We start from the raw sequence: 19,003 nt of genomic DNA, 5'->3' as shown, positions 1-19,003 counted from the left end.
GATGATGTGGTGGTGATGATGTGGTGGTGATGTGGTGGTGATGGTGGTGGTGATGGTGGTGGTGGTGATGACGATGTGGTGGTGGTGATGTGGTGGTGATGGTGGTGGTGGTGATGATGATGTGGTGGTGATGATGATGATGGTGGTGATGACGATGTGGTGGTGATGATGCGAGCAATGATGCCAGTGATGCATCGATGCGACGATATGATGATGGTGATGGTCTGAATGATGATGTTATGCGTGGTGGTGGTGGTGATGACTGTGTAGACGATGTGGATGATGTCGTGGTGATGTCGTGGTGATGGGATGACGGGAGCAGTGATGGTGAGTGACGTTGAGTTCCCGAGGTCGACACGGGGAGAAATCAATCGCCCATCGGCAGCCGCACCCTCATCCCCCGCGAGGTGAGGGGGCAATCGCCCAGAGACTCGGGGCATTCACCCAGAGACACGGGGCATTCACAGACTCGGGGCATTCACAGAGACTCGGGGCATTCACAGAGACTCGGGGCATTCACAGAGACTCGGGGCATTCACAGAGACACGGGGCATTCACCCAGAGATTCGGGACATTCACAGAGACTCGGGGCATTCACAGAGACACGGGGCATTCACAGAGACTCGGGGCATTCACAGAGACTCGGGGCATTCACAGAGACTCGGGGCATTCACAGAGACTCGGGGCATTCACAGAGACACGGGGCATTCACCCAGAGATTCGGGACATTCACAGAGACTCGGGGCATTCACAGAGACTCGGGGCATTCACAGAGATTCGGGGCATTCACCCAGAGACTCGGGGCATTCACAGAGACACGGGGCATTCACCCAGAGATTCTGGACATTCACAGAGACTCGGGGCATTCACAGAGACTCGGGGCATTCACAGAGACTCGGGGCATTCACAGAGACACGGGGCATTCACAGAGACTCGGGGCATTCACAGAGACTCGGGGCATTCACAGAGACACGGGGCATTCACCCAGAGATTCGGGACATTCACAGAGACTCGGGGCATTCACAGAGATTCGGGACATTCACAGAGACTCGGGGCATTCACAGAGACTCGGGGCATTCACAGAGATTCGGGGCATTCACCCAGAGACTCGGGGCATTCACAGAGACACGGGGCATTCACCCAGAGATTCGGGACATTCACAGAGACTCGGGGCATTCACAGAGACTCGGGGCATTCACAGAGATTCGGGGCATTCACCCAGAGACTCGGGGCATTCACAGAGACTCGGGGCATTCACCCAGAGACTCGGGGCATTCACAGAGACTCGGGGCATTCACAGAGACACGGGGCATTCACCCAGAGATTCGGGACATTCACAGAGACTCGGGGCATTCACAGAGACTCGGGGCATTCACAGAGATTCGGGGCATTCACCCAGAGACTCGGGGCATTCACAGAGACACGGGGCATTCACCCAGAGATTCGGGACATTCACAGAGACTCGGGGCATTCACAGAGACTCGGGGCATTCACAGAGATTCGGGGCATTCACCCAGAGACTCGGGGCATTCACAGAGACACGGGGCATTCACAGAGACTCGGGGCATTCACAGAGACTCGGGGCATTCACAGAGACTCGGGGCATTCACAGAGACTCGGGGCATTCACAGAGACACGGGGCATTCACAGAGACTCGGGGCATTCACAGAGACACGGGGCATTCACCCAGAGATTCGGGACATTCACAGAGACTCGGGGCATTCACAGAGACTCGGGGCATTCACAGAGATTCGGGGCATTCACCCAGAGATTCGGGGCATTCACCCAGAGACTCGGGGCATTCACAGAGACACGGGGCATTCACCCAGAGATTCGGGACATTCACAGAGACTCGGGGCATTCACAGAGACTCGGGGCATTCACAGAGATTCGGGGCATTCACCCAGAGACTCGGGGCATTCACAGAGACTCGGGGCATTCACCCAGAGACTCGGGGCATTCACAGAGACTCGGGGCATTCACAGAGACACGGGGCATTCACCCAGAGATTCGGGACATTCACAGAGACTCGGGGCATTCACAGAGATTCGGGGCATTCACAGAGATTCGGGGCATTCACCCAGAGACTCGGGGCATTCACAGAGACACGGGGCATTCACCCAGAGATTCGGGACATTCACAGAGACTCGGGGCATTCACAGAGACTCGGGGCATTCACAGAGATTCGGGGCATTCACCCAGAGACTCGGGGCATTCACAGAGACTCGGGGCATTCACCCAGAGACTCGGGGCATTCACAGAGACTCGGGGCATTCACAGAGACACGGGGCATTCACCCAGAGATTCGGGACATTCACAGAGACTCGGGGCATTCACAGAGACTCGGGGCATTCACAGAGATTCGGGGCATTCACCCAGAGACTCGGGGCATTCACAGAGACTCGGGGCATTCACAGAGACTCGGGGCATTCACCCAGAGACTCGGGGCATTCACAGAGACTCGGGGCATTCACAGAGACTCGGGGCATTCACAGAGACACGGGGCATTCACCCAGAGATTCGGGACATTCACAGAGACTCGGGGCATTCACAGAGACTCGGGGCATTCACAGAGATTCGGGGCATTCACCCAGAGACTCGGGGCATTCACAGGGGCATTCACAGGGGCATGGAGCATTCACGGGGTCACGGGGCATTCACGGAGATACGGGACGTTCACAATGCACCTTCATGCGCAATTCCGTCCAATGAGTCATATATTGGCATCGTCTCCCTTTGTCTCTGCGTCTGTCTCCGTGTCTCTCTGTGTGTCTCTCTGTGTCCCTGTGTCTCCGTGTCTCTCTGTGTCTCCGTGTCTCTGTGTGTGTCTCCCTGTGTCTCAGTGTCTCTCTGTGTCTCTGTGTCTCTGTGAACGCCCGTGTCTATCTGTGTCTCTGTGTCTGAATGTCTAGTGGTGGTGACGGTGACGAGGTTGTAGAGTCTGTCGACAACGCGGGTGGTTGTGTTGATCTCGTGGTGATGGGATGATGGGAGCGCTGATGTTGAGTGATGTTGAGCTGCCGTGATCGACACGGGGAGGAATAAATCGCCCCTCGGGAGCCGCACCCTCATGCCCAGCGAGGTGAGGGGCCATTGACGGGGCATTCAGAGACACAGAGACAGGGGGCATTCACAGAGACACAGAGACAGGGAGCATTCACAGAGACACAGAGACAGGGAGCATTCAGAGACACAGAGACAGGGGGCATTCAGAGACACAGAGACAGGGGGCATTCACAGAGACACAGAGACAGGGGGCATTCAGAGACACAGAGACAGGGGGCATTCAGAGACACAGAGACAGGGGGCATTCAGAGACAGGGGGCATTCAGAGACACAGAGACAGGGGGCATTCAGAGACACAGAGACAGGGGGCATTCAGAGACACAGAGACAGGGGGCATTCAGAGACACAGAGACAGGGGGCATTCAGAGACACAGAGACAGGGGGCATTCACAGAGACACGGAGACACGGAGACACAGAGGCACAGACACGGAGACACGAGACATTCACAGAGACACAGAGACAGGGGGCATTCACAGAGACACGGAGACACAGAGAGACAGAGACACAGAGACACAGAGAGACACAGACACGGAGACACAGAGAGACAGAGACAGGGGGCATTCACAGAGACACAGAGACACGGAGACACGGGGCTGTCTGTGTCTCTGTGTCTCTCTGTGTCTCTCCGTGTCTCTTCGTGTCTGTGTCTGTGTATCTCTGTGTCTCTCTGTGTGTCTCAGTGTCTCTCTGTGTCTGTGTATCTGTGTCTCTCTGTGTCTGTGTATCTGTGTCTCTCTGTGTCTGTGTATCTGTGTCTCTCTGTGTCTCTGTGTATCTCCGTGTCTCTCTGTGTCTCTCCGTGTCTGTCTGTGTATCTCCGTGTCTCAGTGCCTGTGTATCTCCGTGTCTGTCTGTGTATCTCCGTGTCTCTCTGTGTATCTCTGTGTCTGTGTATCTCTGTGTCTGTGTATCTCCGTGTCTCTCTGTGTATCTCCGTATCTCTCTGTGTATCTCCGTGTCTCTCTCGTGTCTGTGTACAGTATCTGTGTCTCTCTGTGTCTGTGTATCTCGTGTCTCTCTGTGTATCTCCGTGTCTCTCTGTGTCTGTGTATCTGTGTCTATCTGTGTGTCTCCGTGTCTCTCTGTGTGTCTCCGTGTCTCTCTGTGTATCTCCGTGTCTCTCTGTGTCTGTGTATCTGTGTCTCTCTGTGTATCTATGTGTGTCTCCGTGTCTCTCTGTGTCTCCGTGTCTCTCTGTGTATCTCCGTGTCTCTCCGTATCTCTCTGTGTCTGTGTGTCTGTGTGTCTGTGTCTCTCCGTGTCTCTCTGTGTGTCTCCGTGTCTCTCTGTGTGTCTCCGTGTCTCTCTGTGTGTCTTCGTGTCTCTCTGTGTATCTCCGTGTCTCTCTGTGTCTGTCTGTGTCTCTGTGTCTCTCTGTGTGTCTCCGTGTCTCTCTGTGTATCTCCGTGTCTCTCTGTGTATCTCCGTGTCTCTCCGTATCTCTCTGTGTCTGTGTGTCTGTGTCTCTCCGTGTCTCTCTGTGTGTCTCCGTGTCTCTCTGTGTGTCCCCGTGTCTCTCTGTGTGTCTCCGTGTCTCTCTGTGTATCTCCGTGTCTCTCTGTGTATCTCCGTGTCTCTCTGTGTCTGTCTGTGTCTCTGTGTCTCTCTGTGTGTCTCCGTGTCTCTCTGTGTATCTCCGTGTCTCTCCCCGCGCCTCCGCACAGCGCAGGATGTGAGGCACCGTAAGGACCCACAGAGCCAGGGAGAGGAGCACACGGAGGGCGGCGTGTGACGTCATACCGAGACTCGCAACGCGATGACGTCGCCCAGGAGCGCGTGACGTCAACACTCGGCTGCTGACGCGTTGTGACGTCACGTGAAGACTCGCTGTGGACCGCGTGGGTACCCGCTGCGGGCTGCGCTCCTGCAACAGAAGAGGAGGAGGAACACGACACGGACTCTCCCTCTCTCCCTCTCTGCGGGACGCCCTCTCGTCGAACAGCAGAGGTCAACGTCGTCACCGAGCTCGTGAGCGCCTTGCCGCCCGGCACCGTCAGCGGGGCGAGGTCGCGGGCGGAGCGACGAGCGACGACGTCCCTCCCTCCGCCCCCGCACCTCCGATCAGCGCGGCTGGCTACGTATGGTGCAAAAGAGGTTGAACGTACGACACGTACACGTGGTGCACACGTCCCCCATGGCCTCGGGCGACGCCCCCCCCGCGGCCACGTCGCCGCCTGCAGCGCCGCGGCGGTGCCCCAGCGGCGACGCGGCCACGCCGAGCCACTCCGCCTCGCCGGCCCTGACTCCGCAAGACCAAGACCCCCCCCCCCCCCTCTGCCTCCCCGTGTCGTTTGCGAGCAGCAGCTATGAAGGCCGGCTCGGCACGCCAAGGGGGTGGGTGGCCAGGCCCACGCCCGGCCGCCTTCGTCTCCCCGGCGGCCACGCTTTACGCGCCGCGCCGGGTACCCATTTGAGGCCGAGTCGACCTAGGCGAGGCCCAGCTTCCGGCTCGATCGCTTCACCGCCGCCGTTGGCGGGTTAGCCGCGAGCGGCGAATCGGCCTCGGCTCCCGCGGACACACGGACGGGTTCGGAGCACCGGCGGCGCCTCCGGCACCACCACCAGCTCCACCACCACCTCCACCACCACCACCACCTCCACCACCACCACCACCACCACCTCCACCACCTCCACCACCTCCACCACCACCACCACCACCTCCACCACCACCACCACCTCCACCACCACCACCACCTCCACCACCACCACCACCACCACGACGACGTCGACGTCGCCGCCGAGCGCCGAGCGGCGCCGGCCGCGTGGTGGCCGCGCCATGACGCGCGGCGGCCCCTGCGTGCTGGGGGTGATGGTGCTGAGCGCCGCCCTCTTTGCGCTCTCCCTCGTCTCCTACGTGCGCGTCAAGACCCCCGGGGGCGCCCTGCGCAGGGGGGGCGGCGGGGGGGGGGCTGGGGGGGGGCGCCCGGAGGGGGGGCCTCGGCGGGGCAGGGGGGGGCCCCCACAGGGGGCGCGGCTCGCGACTCTACGCGCTGCACCCCGGCTTCAGGTGGGTCGCCCTGGACTTGACCTCCCTCTGACCCCCAGCGTCGTAAACTCGAGTGAAGTGACTTGGCAGCCCCTCCCCCCACACAGCCCCTCCCCCCACTAGCCCCTCCCCCCACTAGCCCCTCCCCCTACACAGCCCCTCCCCCCACACAGCCCCTCCCCCCACACAGCCCCTCCCCCCACACAGCCCCTCCCCCTACACAGCCCCTCCCCCCCACACAGCCCCTCCCCCCACACAGCCCCTCCCCCCCACTAGCCCCTCCCCCTACACAGCCCCTCCCCCCACACAGCCCCTCCCCCTACACAGCCCCTCCCCCCACACAGCTCACTGCCCCCATATTTCGAGTGGAGGAACCCGTTGTGGTGTTGTGGTTATCGTGGTTGATAAACTAAACTATATATTTTTTATTTTACCGGGTAAAACGCCACTGAGCTACGCAACTCTTTTTTCAGAAGCGACCTGGCCACAAATGATAGCTCAACGAAGTGGCTTATCGTCGTCTGGAAATGTTTAGAGGCAGCCAAATATTCTAGATGCATGCTTATAAGTGTGGAGGGAAAAAACCGGAGGACCTGGAGAAAATTCCATGCAACCACGGGGAGAGTGAACACTCCAAATATACAGCAGCAGGTGTCAAGGTTGGAATGGACCCCACAACCAGCTGTACACCGGGCGAGGTAGTTAACATCCTGACACCGTGGCACCCACTGTGGTTGGTTATCGTGGTTGTTGTTGAAGCCCCAGGAGGTTTTAAACCCTGGGACAGAATAAACATTTAACAAAATCCTCATTGGAGAGAGAGAGACATGAATACTCTTAGGTCTTTTCGGTAAAGTCACGTAGGTAAAAAATAAAAATAATATAAGAAATAATAGAAATAAAATAATAAATCACGACGTTTCGGAGGCAGCTTCCGTCTTCAGGTGGAACAGTCACAGCACGATTGCTGTATCAAGTAAAGAGAAATCCCAAGAGTCCCAGCAGCAGCCGTACTAACCACCTCACAATAACTCATCCCCCGGGGCCCATTCTGGCTCCTCCCCCCCCTGGCTCCCCCCCCCTCAACCGGTATACTTATAAGTTCGGGTCTCCTGGGATTTCTCTTCACTTGATACAGCAATCGTGCTGTGACTGTTCCACCTAAAGACGGAAGCTTGTGTTGCCTCCGAAACGTCGTGATTTATTATTTTATTTCTATTATTTCTTATATAAATTTTATTATTTATTTTATTATTATTCATTTTTTACCTACGTGACTTTACCGAACAGACCTAAGAGTATGAATCCTTGCAGTCACGAAAGCTTCAAATCTATAATTAAAGACATGATGAACCCACGGAGACTGTCCAGGCCGGTGTTCTCCATCGCAAGGCCTGCGGGCCACTGGTGGCCTCTAGTGCGGCCGCTGACATGCGGCCCCCCGACAATAAACAGATGTGAAAACACCCCCCATCACCCATCATCGTCGTTGTGCTGTCAAACCCAGTGGTTTCAAATGTGTGGCGGCCCTCGCACTCTGATGTCTCATCGGCGAAAGTGGCCCCCCCCCCAAACCCTGTGACCCCTGAACTTGACCTCACACCGTGACCCTTGACCCTTGCCCCAGGCCAGCACATGTCCCTGGGGCCATGGGAGGCTCCACACGCGCGGAGACCACGACCCTGGGAGCACAACCCCCACGCGGTGCAACAACTCCGGTGAGACACAACACACCACCACTACACAACCACAACCACACAACCACCACCACACTACACCACCACCACACACGACCCTGGGAGCACAACCCCCACGCGGTGCAACAACTCCGGTAAGACACAACAACACCCACCACTATACTACCACCACCACACAACCACCACCACAAAACCACCACCACCACCACACCACCACTACTACACCACCACCACTACACCACCACCACTACACCACCACCACTACACCACCACCACCTACACCACACTGCTACCACCACCACACCACACAGCCACCACCACACCACCACTACTACACCACCACCACTACACCACCACCACTACACCACCACCACTACACCACCACCACTACACCACACTGCTACCACCACCACACCACACAGCCACCACCACACCACCACCACCACCACCACCCCACCACCACTACACCACCACCACTACACACCACCACTACACCACCACACCACACCACCCACCACCACTACACCACCACCACTACACCACCACACCACCACCACCACTACACCACCACCACCACTACACCACACTACTACCACCACCACACACGACCCTGGGAGCACAACCCCCACTCGGTGCAACAACTCCGGTGAGACATAACAACACCCACCACTATACTACCACCACCACACAACCACCACCACTACACCACACAACCACAACTACCACCACCACCACATTACCACCACTACACAACTATCACCACCATCACCACACTACCACCACTACACCACCACCACTACATCACACTACTACCACCACCACACACAACCACAACTACCACCACCACCATCACCACACTACTGCCACCACCCACACCACACTACTGCCACCACCACACCACACTACTGCCACCACTACACCACACTACTGCCACCACTACACCACACAGCCACCACTACACAACCACAACTACCACCACCACCATCACCACATTATCACCACTACACCACACTACTACCACCACCACACACGACCACCCACGACCACTACACCACACTAGTACCACCACCACACCACACAGCCACCACTACACACAACGCCAACCACCACACTACATGTCAACCACCATTACACTCAACCTCAACCACAACAGCCACCACCCACAACACACATCTCCGCCCCCCCCCCCCCCCCCCCCCCCCCCCCCCAGGGAGGAGCTGTCTCACTACGTGGACGCGGTGCGGGGCTTCTCGCTGACGCGTGGCGACGGCGTGAGCGAGGGGCAGCTCCTGCACTTCACCTACTCTCCTCCCCGCTACGTGTACCCCGCCTCCAGGCCCTGCGCTCCCTGCTCCCCCTCGCTCCCCCGCTACAGGTACTACACCCGCTCACCCACTCAACCACTCACCTACCCACTCACCCACTCACCCACTCAACCGCTCACCCACTCAACCGCTCACCTACTCAAACCGCTCACCCACTCACCCACTCAACCACTCACCTACCCACTCAACCACTCACCTACCCACTCAACCACTCACCCACTGAACCACTCACCACTCAACCGCTCACCTACTCACCCACTCAACCACTCAACCACTCAACTACCCGCTCAGCCACTCAACCACTCACCTACCCACTCACCCACTCAACCACTCACCTATCCACTCACCCACTCACCTACCCACTCAACCACTCACCCGCTCAACCACTCACCCACTCAAACCGCTCACCCCCTCAACCGCTCACACCACTCACCCACTCAAACCACTCAACCACTCACCTACCCACTCACCTACCGACTGACCTACTCACCCACTCACCCACCCACTCACCTACCCACTCACCCACTCACCTACCCACTCAGCTATCCACACACTCAACCACTCACCCACTCACCTACCCACCACTCACCTACTCACTCAACCACTCACCCCACCCACTCACCCACCCACTCATTTACCCACTCACCCTCTCACCCCCACCCCACTCACCCACCCACTCACCCTCTCACCCACTCACCCACCCACTCATTTACCTACTCACCCTCCTCACCCTCTCACCCCACCCACACACTAACCCACTCACCTACCGACTGACCTACCCACTCATCACCCACCCACTCACCCACTCACCCACCCACTCACTCACTCACTCACCCACCCACCCACCCACCCACCCCACTCACGACCCACCCACCACGTGGCCACTGTGCCTGTGTGTGCGTGCAGGCGTGTGGGCGGCTGGCCCTCGTGCGCCGTGGTGGGCAGCAGTGGGCTGCTCCGGGGCAGCGGCTGCGGGTCGCGAGATCGACGCGCACACCTTCGTGATTCGCTGCAACTTTGCCCCCGACGGGGGGCAGCCACTACGGGCCGGACGTGGGCAACCTCACCAACCTCACCACCTTCAATCCGAGGTGAGCCGCCCCCTCTCACCACGACCGTCAACAAAAAGAAACCCCCACCGCACCTACACCGACCTCGCCACGCTCACGCTCTCACCGTCTGCCTTCTCCGCGTCGTCTTCTCGTGTTTCTTTCACGACTCTGCCCTCAACCCATTCCTCGGCCCGCCCCCCGCCGCCCCTCGCTGCCCCCCCCCCCTCCGATCTCGCTGCCCCCCCCCACCCTCAATGCCCCCCCACCACACTCACTACTCCCCCCCCCCCCGCCCCTCAGTATCCTGGAGACGGCCTACGGGGGGCTGCTCACGGAGCCGGACCGCGCTCGGTTCCGCTCGCGCCTGGCGGCGCTGGGGCACGCGCTGCTCTGGGTGCCGGCCTTCCTCTTCCACACGAGCGCCCACGTCACTCGCGCACTCACCGACTTCTTCCTGGAGCCCGGTGAGCGACGCACTCACTCACCACATCACTCACCACACCACTCACCACACCACTCACCACGTCACTCGCGCACTCACCGACTTCTTCCTGGAGGCCCGGTGAGCGACGCTCTCACTCACCACGGTCACTCACCACGCCACTCACCACGTCACTCGCGCACTCACCGACTTCTTCCTGGAGCCCGGTGAGCGACGCACTCACTCACCACATCACTCACCACGTCACTCACTCACCACTCACTCACCAAGTCACTCACCACACCACTCACCACGTCACTCGCGCACTCACCGACTTCTCCTCCTGGAGCCCGGTGAGCGACGCTCTCACTCACCACATCACTCACCACGCCACTCACCACGTCACTCGCGCACTCACCGACTTCTTCCTGGAGCCCGGTGAGCGACGCACTCACTCACCACATCACTCACCACGCCACTCACCACGTCACTCGCGCACTCACCGACTTCTTCCTGGAGCCCGGTGAGCGACGCACTCACTCACCACATCACTCACCACACCACTCACTCACCACATCACTCACCACGTCACTCACCACACCACTCACCACGTCACTCCGCGCACTCACCGACTTCTTCCTGGAGCCCGGTGAGCGACGCACTCACCACGTCACTCACCACGTCACTCACTCACTCACCACGTCACTCACCACGTCACTCACCACGTCACTCCACCACGTCACTGACTCACTCACCACTCACCCACGGTCACTCGCGCACTCACTCACTCAACCACGTCACTCACTCACTCACCCACGCACTCACCACGTCACTCACCACGCACTCACCACGCACTCACCACGTCACTCACCATGGTGAGTGACGTGGTGGTTGTTGTTGAGTCACGTTCTCTGGTGTGACGTTCTCTGGTGTGACTCAGGCCACAGTGAGATGCGCGTGAACGACGGGGAGCAGCAGCAGCAGCAGCAGGGCGACGACGGTGCGGACGGGTGGCCACAACCACAGCGACTCTGACGTCATTCGGGTTCGACTCGCCTGGCCTGGCGACATCGTCACCAACATCACCCGGTACGATCCCATCAACAACCGTCAACAACAACCGCCATTCGCCACTAAGTGGCGGTGACGTCACTAAGGCGCTAGTGCCAGGCTACGTGCGCATTGAGGCCACGTGAAGTGTCGAACGCCTGCTGGCAGGAGAGGTCACGGGGCAAACCCAGCAGGAGCCACGGATCGACTGAGATAACTGGCCATCAGCCATCACCACCGTCACTTCCACCATCAACGTCACCAACATCAACATCGCTTACGAAGGTCTGGCGCCCCAAGGGCCCGTCTCCCTGTGCCCCCCCCCCATGTCTCCCCGTGCCCCCCATGTCTCCCTGTGCCCCCCCCATGTCTCCCCGTGTGTCTACCCATGTGCCCCCCCCCCCCCCCGTGTCTCCGCATCTTCCAGGTTCTGGCGCCCCAAGGGTCTGTCTCCACGTGCACCCCCCCCCCCATGTGTGTCCCCTTGTGTCCCCCCCCATGTGTCCCCCCTTATCTCCCAGATTCTAACGCACCAAGGGTCTGTCCCCACGTGCCTTTCCTTGTCTCCCCGTGTCACATTGTGCGTCACCCCATGTCACTCCACGTCACCCCACGTCACCCCACGTGTCTCCCCACGTGTCCCCACGTGTCTCCCCACGTGTCTCCCCACGTCTCTCCCCTCGTGTCCCAGGTTCTGGCGCACCAAGGGCCTGTCCCCCAAGCGGCTGAGCACGGGGCTGCTCATGGCGTCGCTGTGCGCCTCGCTGTGCGACCGCACCGACCTCTACGGCTTCTGGCCCTTCGCCTGGGACCCCCGCACGGGCGGCCCCATCCCCTACCACTACTACGACGCCCCGGGGGCCAAGTTCAGCACGCGCTGGCAGGAGTCCCACCAGCTGCCCCTCGAGTTCCAACTGCTGCGCTCGCTGCACGCACACGGGGCCCTCCGCCTGCGCCTCGAGGCCTGCGCCCAGCCCCCCGCGGCGCGAGGGGGGGGCTCCTAGCCCAGCCGGGGAGCCTGGTGGTGCGGGGGGGGGGGGCTCCTAGCCCAGCTGGGGAGCCCGGTGGTGCGGGGGGGGGCTCCTAGCCCAGCCGGGGAGCCCGGTGGTGCGGGGGGGGGGGGGGCTCCTAGCCCAGCCCCCTGCGGCGCGAGGGGGGGGGCCCCTAGCCCAGCCGGGGAGCCCGGTGGTGTGGGGGGGGGGGCTCCTAGCCCAGCTGGGGTGCCCGGTGGTGCGGGGGGGGGGCTCCTAGCCCAGCTGGGGAGCCCGGTGGTGCGGGGAGGGGGGCTCCTAGCCCAGCTGGGGAGCCCGGTGGTGCGGGGGGGGCGGCATCACGGGGCGAGGAATCCATTGGGACATCTCGCGCGGACAGCGGCGGTGGTGCAGCCCTTCAGAGCTGTCCGAGGACGTAACCCGTGGAAGTGGATATCGGAGAGCTGCCTCAGAGACCGCTTCTTCTTCTTCTTCAAGCGACTTCTGCTCCGCGCACGGCAGAGAGCGGCACCGACCCACGCTCCCTGCCATACCCGAGGGGATTAGTGCTCGTCGCGTGACGGTGTTTTAATTCTTAAGAGGTGAGGATTTTTGCGAAACTCGGCGCAGAAGCGAGTCGGACGTGCGAGTCTATGGGGTTGGGGGCCGTGCCATCGCGAACCCGGCGACGCGGCTGTGAAGTGCCGAGCCGCTAGGGGAGGGGGGGTGGTCGATGCGAGACGTGATTGGGTAGCACGCGACGAGTAGTAGTAGCCACAGCTGTAGCGAGAGTCTGTATACTGGATGCGGCGTGCTGGCGTGAACATTTTGTATTGTTCTGAGGGAAGGGCGCAATTAGCGATCGCAAGGCGCAGTCGTGCGCACTCGCACCGCCATCAGACAGGTCTCCGCTAGAGGGCGCTCTCTGCAGCCCCTCTGGAGTAGCGGTGTTTGGTCTACTCTTCCACTCTGGCCAGCGCGTCTCGGTTAAAGAGGCGTGGAGTTGCACCCACGTTTTATCCCACCATGCGGCCATCGTGCGGTGGGATCAAGTTTATGGCTAACTCCCCGCAACTTTTTACCGAGACTCGCTAGGCCGGAGGGGAAGAGTAGACCAAATACCGTGGACCTGCGATGAAGCCATTCATTCACACTGCTGCTGCTGCTGGGGGGGACAGGGGCCACTCTGTCTACAGGAAAGCCACCCATACGGATGCTTACCTGAAACCGGATTCCCACCACCATCCATCCCAGAAGAATTCCCTCATCAAGACTTTGCACCATAGAGCCCAATGCATCTCCGACCAGGAACACATTGCCAGTGAACTCAAGCACGTACGCCAAGCTCTTAAGGCTAATGGTTACTCCGACTACACAATCCGCAAAGCCATCACTCCAACCATGAAGAAGGACCCTCTTGAGGAGCCATTCAAAACCATCACCTTACCCTACATTGCTGGGGTCACAAAATAGATCTACAAAATCTTGAATAAACACAAGATCCAGGTCCGATTCAACACATTACATAAAATCCGTGACCTGGTCTTGTCTGTAAAAGATGTGGTTCCAGACATACAGTACCCTGGTGTCTACAAACTGAGTTGCCTCTGTGGTAGCAGTTACATTGGAGAAACCAAACGATGTCTCGGACCCTATCCGTGAACACAAAGCAGACATAAAACACGGTAGGACCAACACCTCAGCCGTGGCAGATCACTGTTACAATTCAGTGGGCTCACAAGACGTTGACTTCTCCAAGACAGAGGTTCTCTGCAAGCCATCTGGCTACCATGAGAGATTCGTTCATGAGGCGATCCACATGTACAAACACAGAGACAATTTCAACCGAGAAGATGGATTCTGGCTTAGCAATCATTGGAAGGATTTGATCAACCATTTCGGGTCTTAATTCATTGTGTTCACGCTTAAGGTGACTTTCAGACCGCATTCCCTTCCTCTCCCCCCTCCTCTTTTCTGAACACAGATGGACTCGCCCATCTGACCAACTGCCAAGTCGCTGTTCGTGGTGCTGACGTTAGAAAAAAACCGCCACTTTTTTTTCAAATTTTCTTGCTGTGGATTTCACACCTGGTGACGATTGCTGCTTGTGTTGCAGTCGAAACGTCGTGAGCATTTTTATTGTTTTATATTTTTATTTTTTAATATATTTATTATTTTATTATTTCCCTTCTACGCGACTTTACCGAAAGAACCAAGAATATTGCTCACCAATCGCAATTCTTTTTGTACGCACCGATAGCAACCCACACCCACCCAATTATTTAACAAATTGTTGCGCTGCGACAGTTGGGGGGGGCAGAGGCAGCAAACCCCTCCACAAGCTCGCCATCCGCCCCCCCCCCCCACTCTGTGGATAGTTTTGGGGGGGGGGGGGCTGGCTGTGTGGGGGGTTTTGTGGCCCTCTCCTCGTCGGTGTACAGCAGCTGTCTGATTAAAGAGCGCTCAGCCCAGTGACCTCGCCAATGCGTCATCATTCTCACCATCATCATCATGATCATCATCATTCTTACTATTGTCATCATCAGTGGTCATCATCATCGTGATCATCACATCATCATCCTTATTAGCGGCTTTATTTATTTTATTTTCACAAAATTTCACATTTCACCTGCAAAATCGCGCGAGATGGGGAACAAGTCTGACACAAGACGGGAGTGCTGGGTCTTGCGCCGCGTGCAGAGCGAGAGAGGGAGAGACAGGAGACGATGGGGGGGGGGGGGGTGTGGAGGTTGGGTCAGGGGGTTACGTGTCAGGGGGGAGGTAGTAGCCGTGGGCGAGCACGTGGGCGAGCACGGCGAGGTAGCGGGAGACGCGGCGCGTCGCCGGCACGAGCACACGCTCCACCAGCCGCAGCCTGGCTCGCTCCCTCCCCGGAACACTCGCAGAGGAGTCACTCCCCGGAACACTCGCAGAGTTACTCGGAGAGCCACTCTCTGTGTTATTCACCGCGTCGCTCGCCGCGTCATTCACCGACACACTCGCCGAATCACTCGCTCCCTCCTCGCTCCTCCTCCTCCTTGCCCCCCTCCCTCCACTCTCCTCCTCTCCCCACCTCTCTCGCGGTGTTGGTTGTGTGCATCCCGTGGGGGGCTCCTCCGTGGGGGGCTCCTCTGTGGGGCTGCCCCACGCGGGCAGTGCCAGCCGCTGCTGCACGAGGGCGAGGAACGCGAGGGCAAAGTCGAAGCAGTTGTGGCCGAGCTCTTCATAGCTGCTCACCACAAAGACAAAGATCCCCCCCACCCGTGTGAAGCTTTTCGCAGACTGTTGGGGCAAGTGTTGTGAGCGAGGAGCAGCGCCTACGAAGGTCGGCACGGCACACAAGGGGGTGGGTGGCCAGCGCCACGCCCGGCTGCCGTGACACATTTAGACACCGCAACAGGTATTATTTGAGGCCCAGTTGACCTAGGGGAAGCCCAGGAGTGGTTCAGATGATTGTCACTGCTGGTGGCCGGGTCGCCAGGTTCGTAGCGCGGTACGACAACCGCTACACCACCGCTCCCTACACTCACCACAAAGACAAAGGTTCCCTGTGTAGCCTTGACGGACTGTTGGGGCAAGTGCTCTTAGCGAGCGCCTATGAAGGCTGGCACGGCACACAAGGAGGTGGGTGGCCAGCGCCACGCCCGGCCGCCTTTGTATCCCTAGTGGTGATGTTTACACACCACACCAGCTACTCATTTTACCACGTACTAATTTGGGGCTGGGTCGACCTTGAGGCGGCCTGGAACCGATTCAACTAATTGGTGTTGTCCACGAGCGGGAATCGAACTCGGTGTGCCCGGTTTGTAGTGCAGTGCGCTAACCACTACACGACCGCTCCCTACACCACACAGACACACATACAGTGAGGGAAAAAAGTATTTGATCCCCTGCTGATTTTGTACGTTTGCCCACTGACAAATAAATGATCAGTCTATAATTTTAATGGTAGGTTTATTTGAACAGTGAGAGACAGAATAACAACAACAAAATACAGAAAAACGCATGTCAAAAATGTTATAAATAGATTTCCATTTTAATGAGGGAAATAAGTATTTGACCCCTCTGCAAAACATGACTTAGTACTTGGTGGCAAAACCCTTGTTGGCAATCACAGAGGTCAGACGTTTCTTGTAGTTGGCCACCAGTTTTCCACACATCTCAGGAGGGATTTTGTCCCACTCCTCTTTGCAGATCTTCTCCAAGTCATTAAGGTTTCGAGGCTGACGTTTGGCAACTCGAACCTTCAGCTCCCTCCACATATTTTCTATGGGATTAAGGTCTGGAGACTGGCTAGGCCACTCCAGGACCTTAATGTGCTTCTTCTTGAGCCACTCCTTTGTTGCCTTGGCCGTGTGTTTTGGGTCATTGTCATGCTGGAATAGCCATCCACGACCCATTTTCAATGCCCTGGCTGAGGGAAGGAGGTTCTCACCCAAGATGTGACGGTACATGGCCCCGTCCATCGTCCCTTTGATGCGGTGAAGTTGTCCTGTCCCCTTAACAGAAAAACACCCCCAAAGCATAATGTTTCCACCTCCATGTTTGACGGTGGGGATGGTGTTCTTGGGGTCATAGGCAGCATTCCTCCTCCTCCAAACACGGCGAGTTGAGTTGATGCCAAAGAGCTCCATTTTGGTCTCATCTGACCACAACACTTTCACCCAGTTGTCCTGAATCATTCAGATGTTCATTGGCAAACTTCAGACGTGCTTTCTTGAGCAGGGGGACCTTGCGGGCACTGCAGGATTTCAGTCCTTCACAGCGTAGTGTGTTACCAACTGTTTTCTTGGTGACTATGGTACCAGCTGCCTTGAGATCATTGACAAGATCCTCCCGTGTAGTTCTGGGATGATTCCTCACCGTTCTCATGATCATTGCAACTCCACGAGGTGAGATCTTGCATGGAGCCCCAGGCCGAGGGAGATTGACAGTTCTTTTGTGTTTCTTCCATTTGCGAATAATCGCACCAACTGTTGTCACCTTCTCACCAAGCTGCTTGGCGATGGTCTTGTAGCCCATTCCAGCCTTGTGTAGGTCTACAACCTTGTCCCTGACATCCTTGGAGAGCTCTTTGGTCTTGGCCATGGTGGAGAGTTTGGAATCTGATTGATTGCTTCTGTGAACAGGTGTCTTTTATACAGGTAACAAGCTGAGATTAGGAGCACTCCCTTTAAGAGTGTGCTCCTAATCTCAGCTCCTTACCTGTATAAAAGACACCTGGGAGCCAGAAATCTTTCTGATTGAGAGGGGGTCAAATATTTATTTCCCTCATTAAAATGCAAATCAATTTATAACATTTTTGACATGCGTTTTTCTGGATTTTGTTGTTGTTATTTTGTCTCACTGTTCAAATAAACATACCATTAAAATTATAGACTGATCATTTATTTGTCAGTGGGCAAACGTACAAAATCAGCAAGGGATCAAATACTGTTTTACCTCACTGTACGTGCACACACACACACGTGTGCACACACACAGACAAACACAGACACACACACAGACACACAGACACACATACAGACACACACACAGACACACACACAGACACACACAGACACACACACACAGACACACACACAGATACACACACACGCATCTTGTGTGTGCACACACAGACACACACACAGACACACAGACAGACACACACAGACACACACACACGCATCGTGTGTGTGTGTCAGTGTGTGTCTGTGCATGTCTGTGTGTGTGTCTACCTCTCGCTGCTCCACTCCGCGCTCTGGGCCATGGCCTCCAAATGCGAGTCCCAGAGCGGGTTACCGGCCCCCCAGCCCCCCCCAAGCCCCCACCCCCAAGCCCCCCAGGGCTCCCCTGACCCCTGGGGTGCGATGCAATCTCGCAGGGGCACACAGACGCAGGACCCCCATCCACAGGCGTCGCGAGAGACGCCCCCCTCCCAGAAGTGATACACCCCACCTGCGAACGACATCAACGACATCAACGACAACGCCGCCGCCATCGCAACATCGTCACCAGTGCGGGAGGAATCCGGTGAGCGATGAAGCTCATTATTCACAGGTGTCCACCAGGAGGAGGGCCACAGGGTCAGAGCGCTCCGACAGCAAACAGGACAAAGACGCGATCGGAGTGCAAAGTTTCGGAAAGGTAAACAGATCCTTACTAAAAGTGAATGAAACTAAACATTTTATTTTTATCTTACCAGGAAAAGCCCACTTCTTGTTCTGGCCACAAATGATAGCTCAACGAAGTGGGATTATCGCGTGAAAATTGATAGCAGCAAAACATTGATGAGGCCACCACCACCACTCGTCACCACCGTCACTCATCACCACCACCACTCATCACCACCACCACTCATCACCACCACCACTCATCACCACCACCACTCAACACCACCACCACTCATCACCACCACCACTCATCACCACCACCACTCAACACCACCACCA

The 19,003-nt window shown here is 57.5% G+C and overlaps 1 protein-coding gene, 3 long non-coding RNA genes and 1 pseudogene across 7 annotated transcripts in view; 3 read left to right on the top strand and 2 right to left on the bottom strand.

Moving 5' to 3' along the window:
* Positions 1-950: 950 nt before the first annotated feature.
* On the top strand, positions 951-2,712 carry LOC144727883 (uncharacterized; the record flags this gene model as incomplete). Its single annotated transcript, XM_078607020.1, is given in 5 exon segments — positions 951-1,191; positions 1,242-1,564; positions 1,632-2,126; positions 2,128-2,407; positions 2,666-2,712. Coding segments are annotated over 5 exon segments (1,386 nt in total), but the record flags the coding sequence as incomplete, so codon positions are not given.
* Positions 2,713-7,635: 4,923 nt separating this feature from the next.
* Positions 7,636-10,160, top strand: LOC144728105 (uncharacterized). The gene is made up of 3 exons (XR_013587486.1): positions 7,636-7,771; positions 8,961-9,125; positions 9,982-10,160. It is a non-coding gene; the product is annotated as an uncharacterized LOC144728105 (long non-coding RNA).
* Positions 10,161-10,721: 561 nt separating this feature from the next.
* Positions 10,722-12,629, top strand: LOC144728104 (alpha-N-acetylneuraminate alpha-2,8-sialyltransferase ST8SIA3 pseudogene; annotated as a pseudogene). 2 transcript variants are annotated; one of them, XR_013587485.1, is made up of 3 exons: positions 10,722-11,071; positions 11,489-11,637; positions 12,290-12,629. The product of XR_013587485.1 is annotated as an alpha-N-acetylneuraminate alpha-2,8-sialyltransferase ST8SIA3 pseudogene, transcript variant X2 (transcript). The 2 variants fall into 2 exon arrangements; XR_013587484.1 differs by having other exon boundaries at positions 10,722-11,197.
* Positions 12,630-15,146: 2,517 nt separating this feature from the next.
* On the bottom strand, positions 15,147-18,371 carry LOC144728103 (uncharacterized). Its single transcript, XR_013587483.1, has 2 exons — positions 18,290-18,371; positions 15,147-15,798 (listed from the first exon to the last, which is right to left on the bottom strand). It is a non-coding gene; the product is annotated as an uncharacterized LOC144728103 (long non-coding RNA).
* Positions 18,372-18,398: 27 nt separating this feature from the next.
* The window catches only part of LOC144728102 (uncharacterized), a 149,337-nt gene continuing 148,732 nt past the window's right edge, over positions 18,399-19,003 (bottom strand). For both annotated transcript variants that reach the window (XR_013587482.1, XR_013587481.1), the window contains exon 4: positions 18,399-18,509. This is a non-coding gene — a long non-coding RNA (uncharacterized LOC144728102). The remainder of the gene's footprint in view (positions 18,510-19,003) is intronic.

The sequence above is a fragment of the Lampetra planeri genome, chromosome 27, assembly GCF_965212315.1.
Source record: "Lampetra planeri chromosome 27, kcLamPlan1.2.h2, whole genome shotgun sequence".
Classification (NCBI taxonomy): Eukaryota; Metazoa; Chordata; class Hyperoartia; order Petromyzontiformes; family Petromyzontidae; genus Lampetra; species Lampetra planeri.
This window is presented reverse-complemented; position numbering and strand designations above follow the sequence as displayed.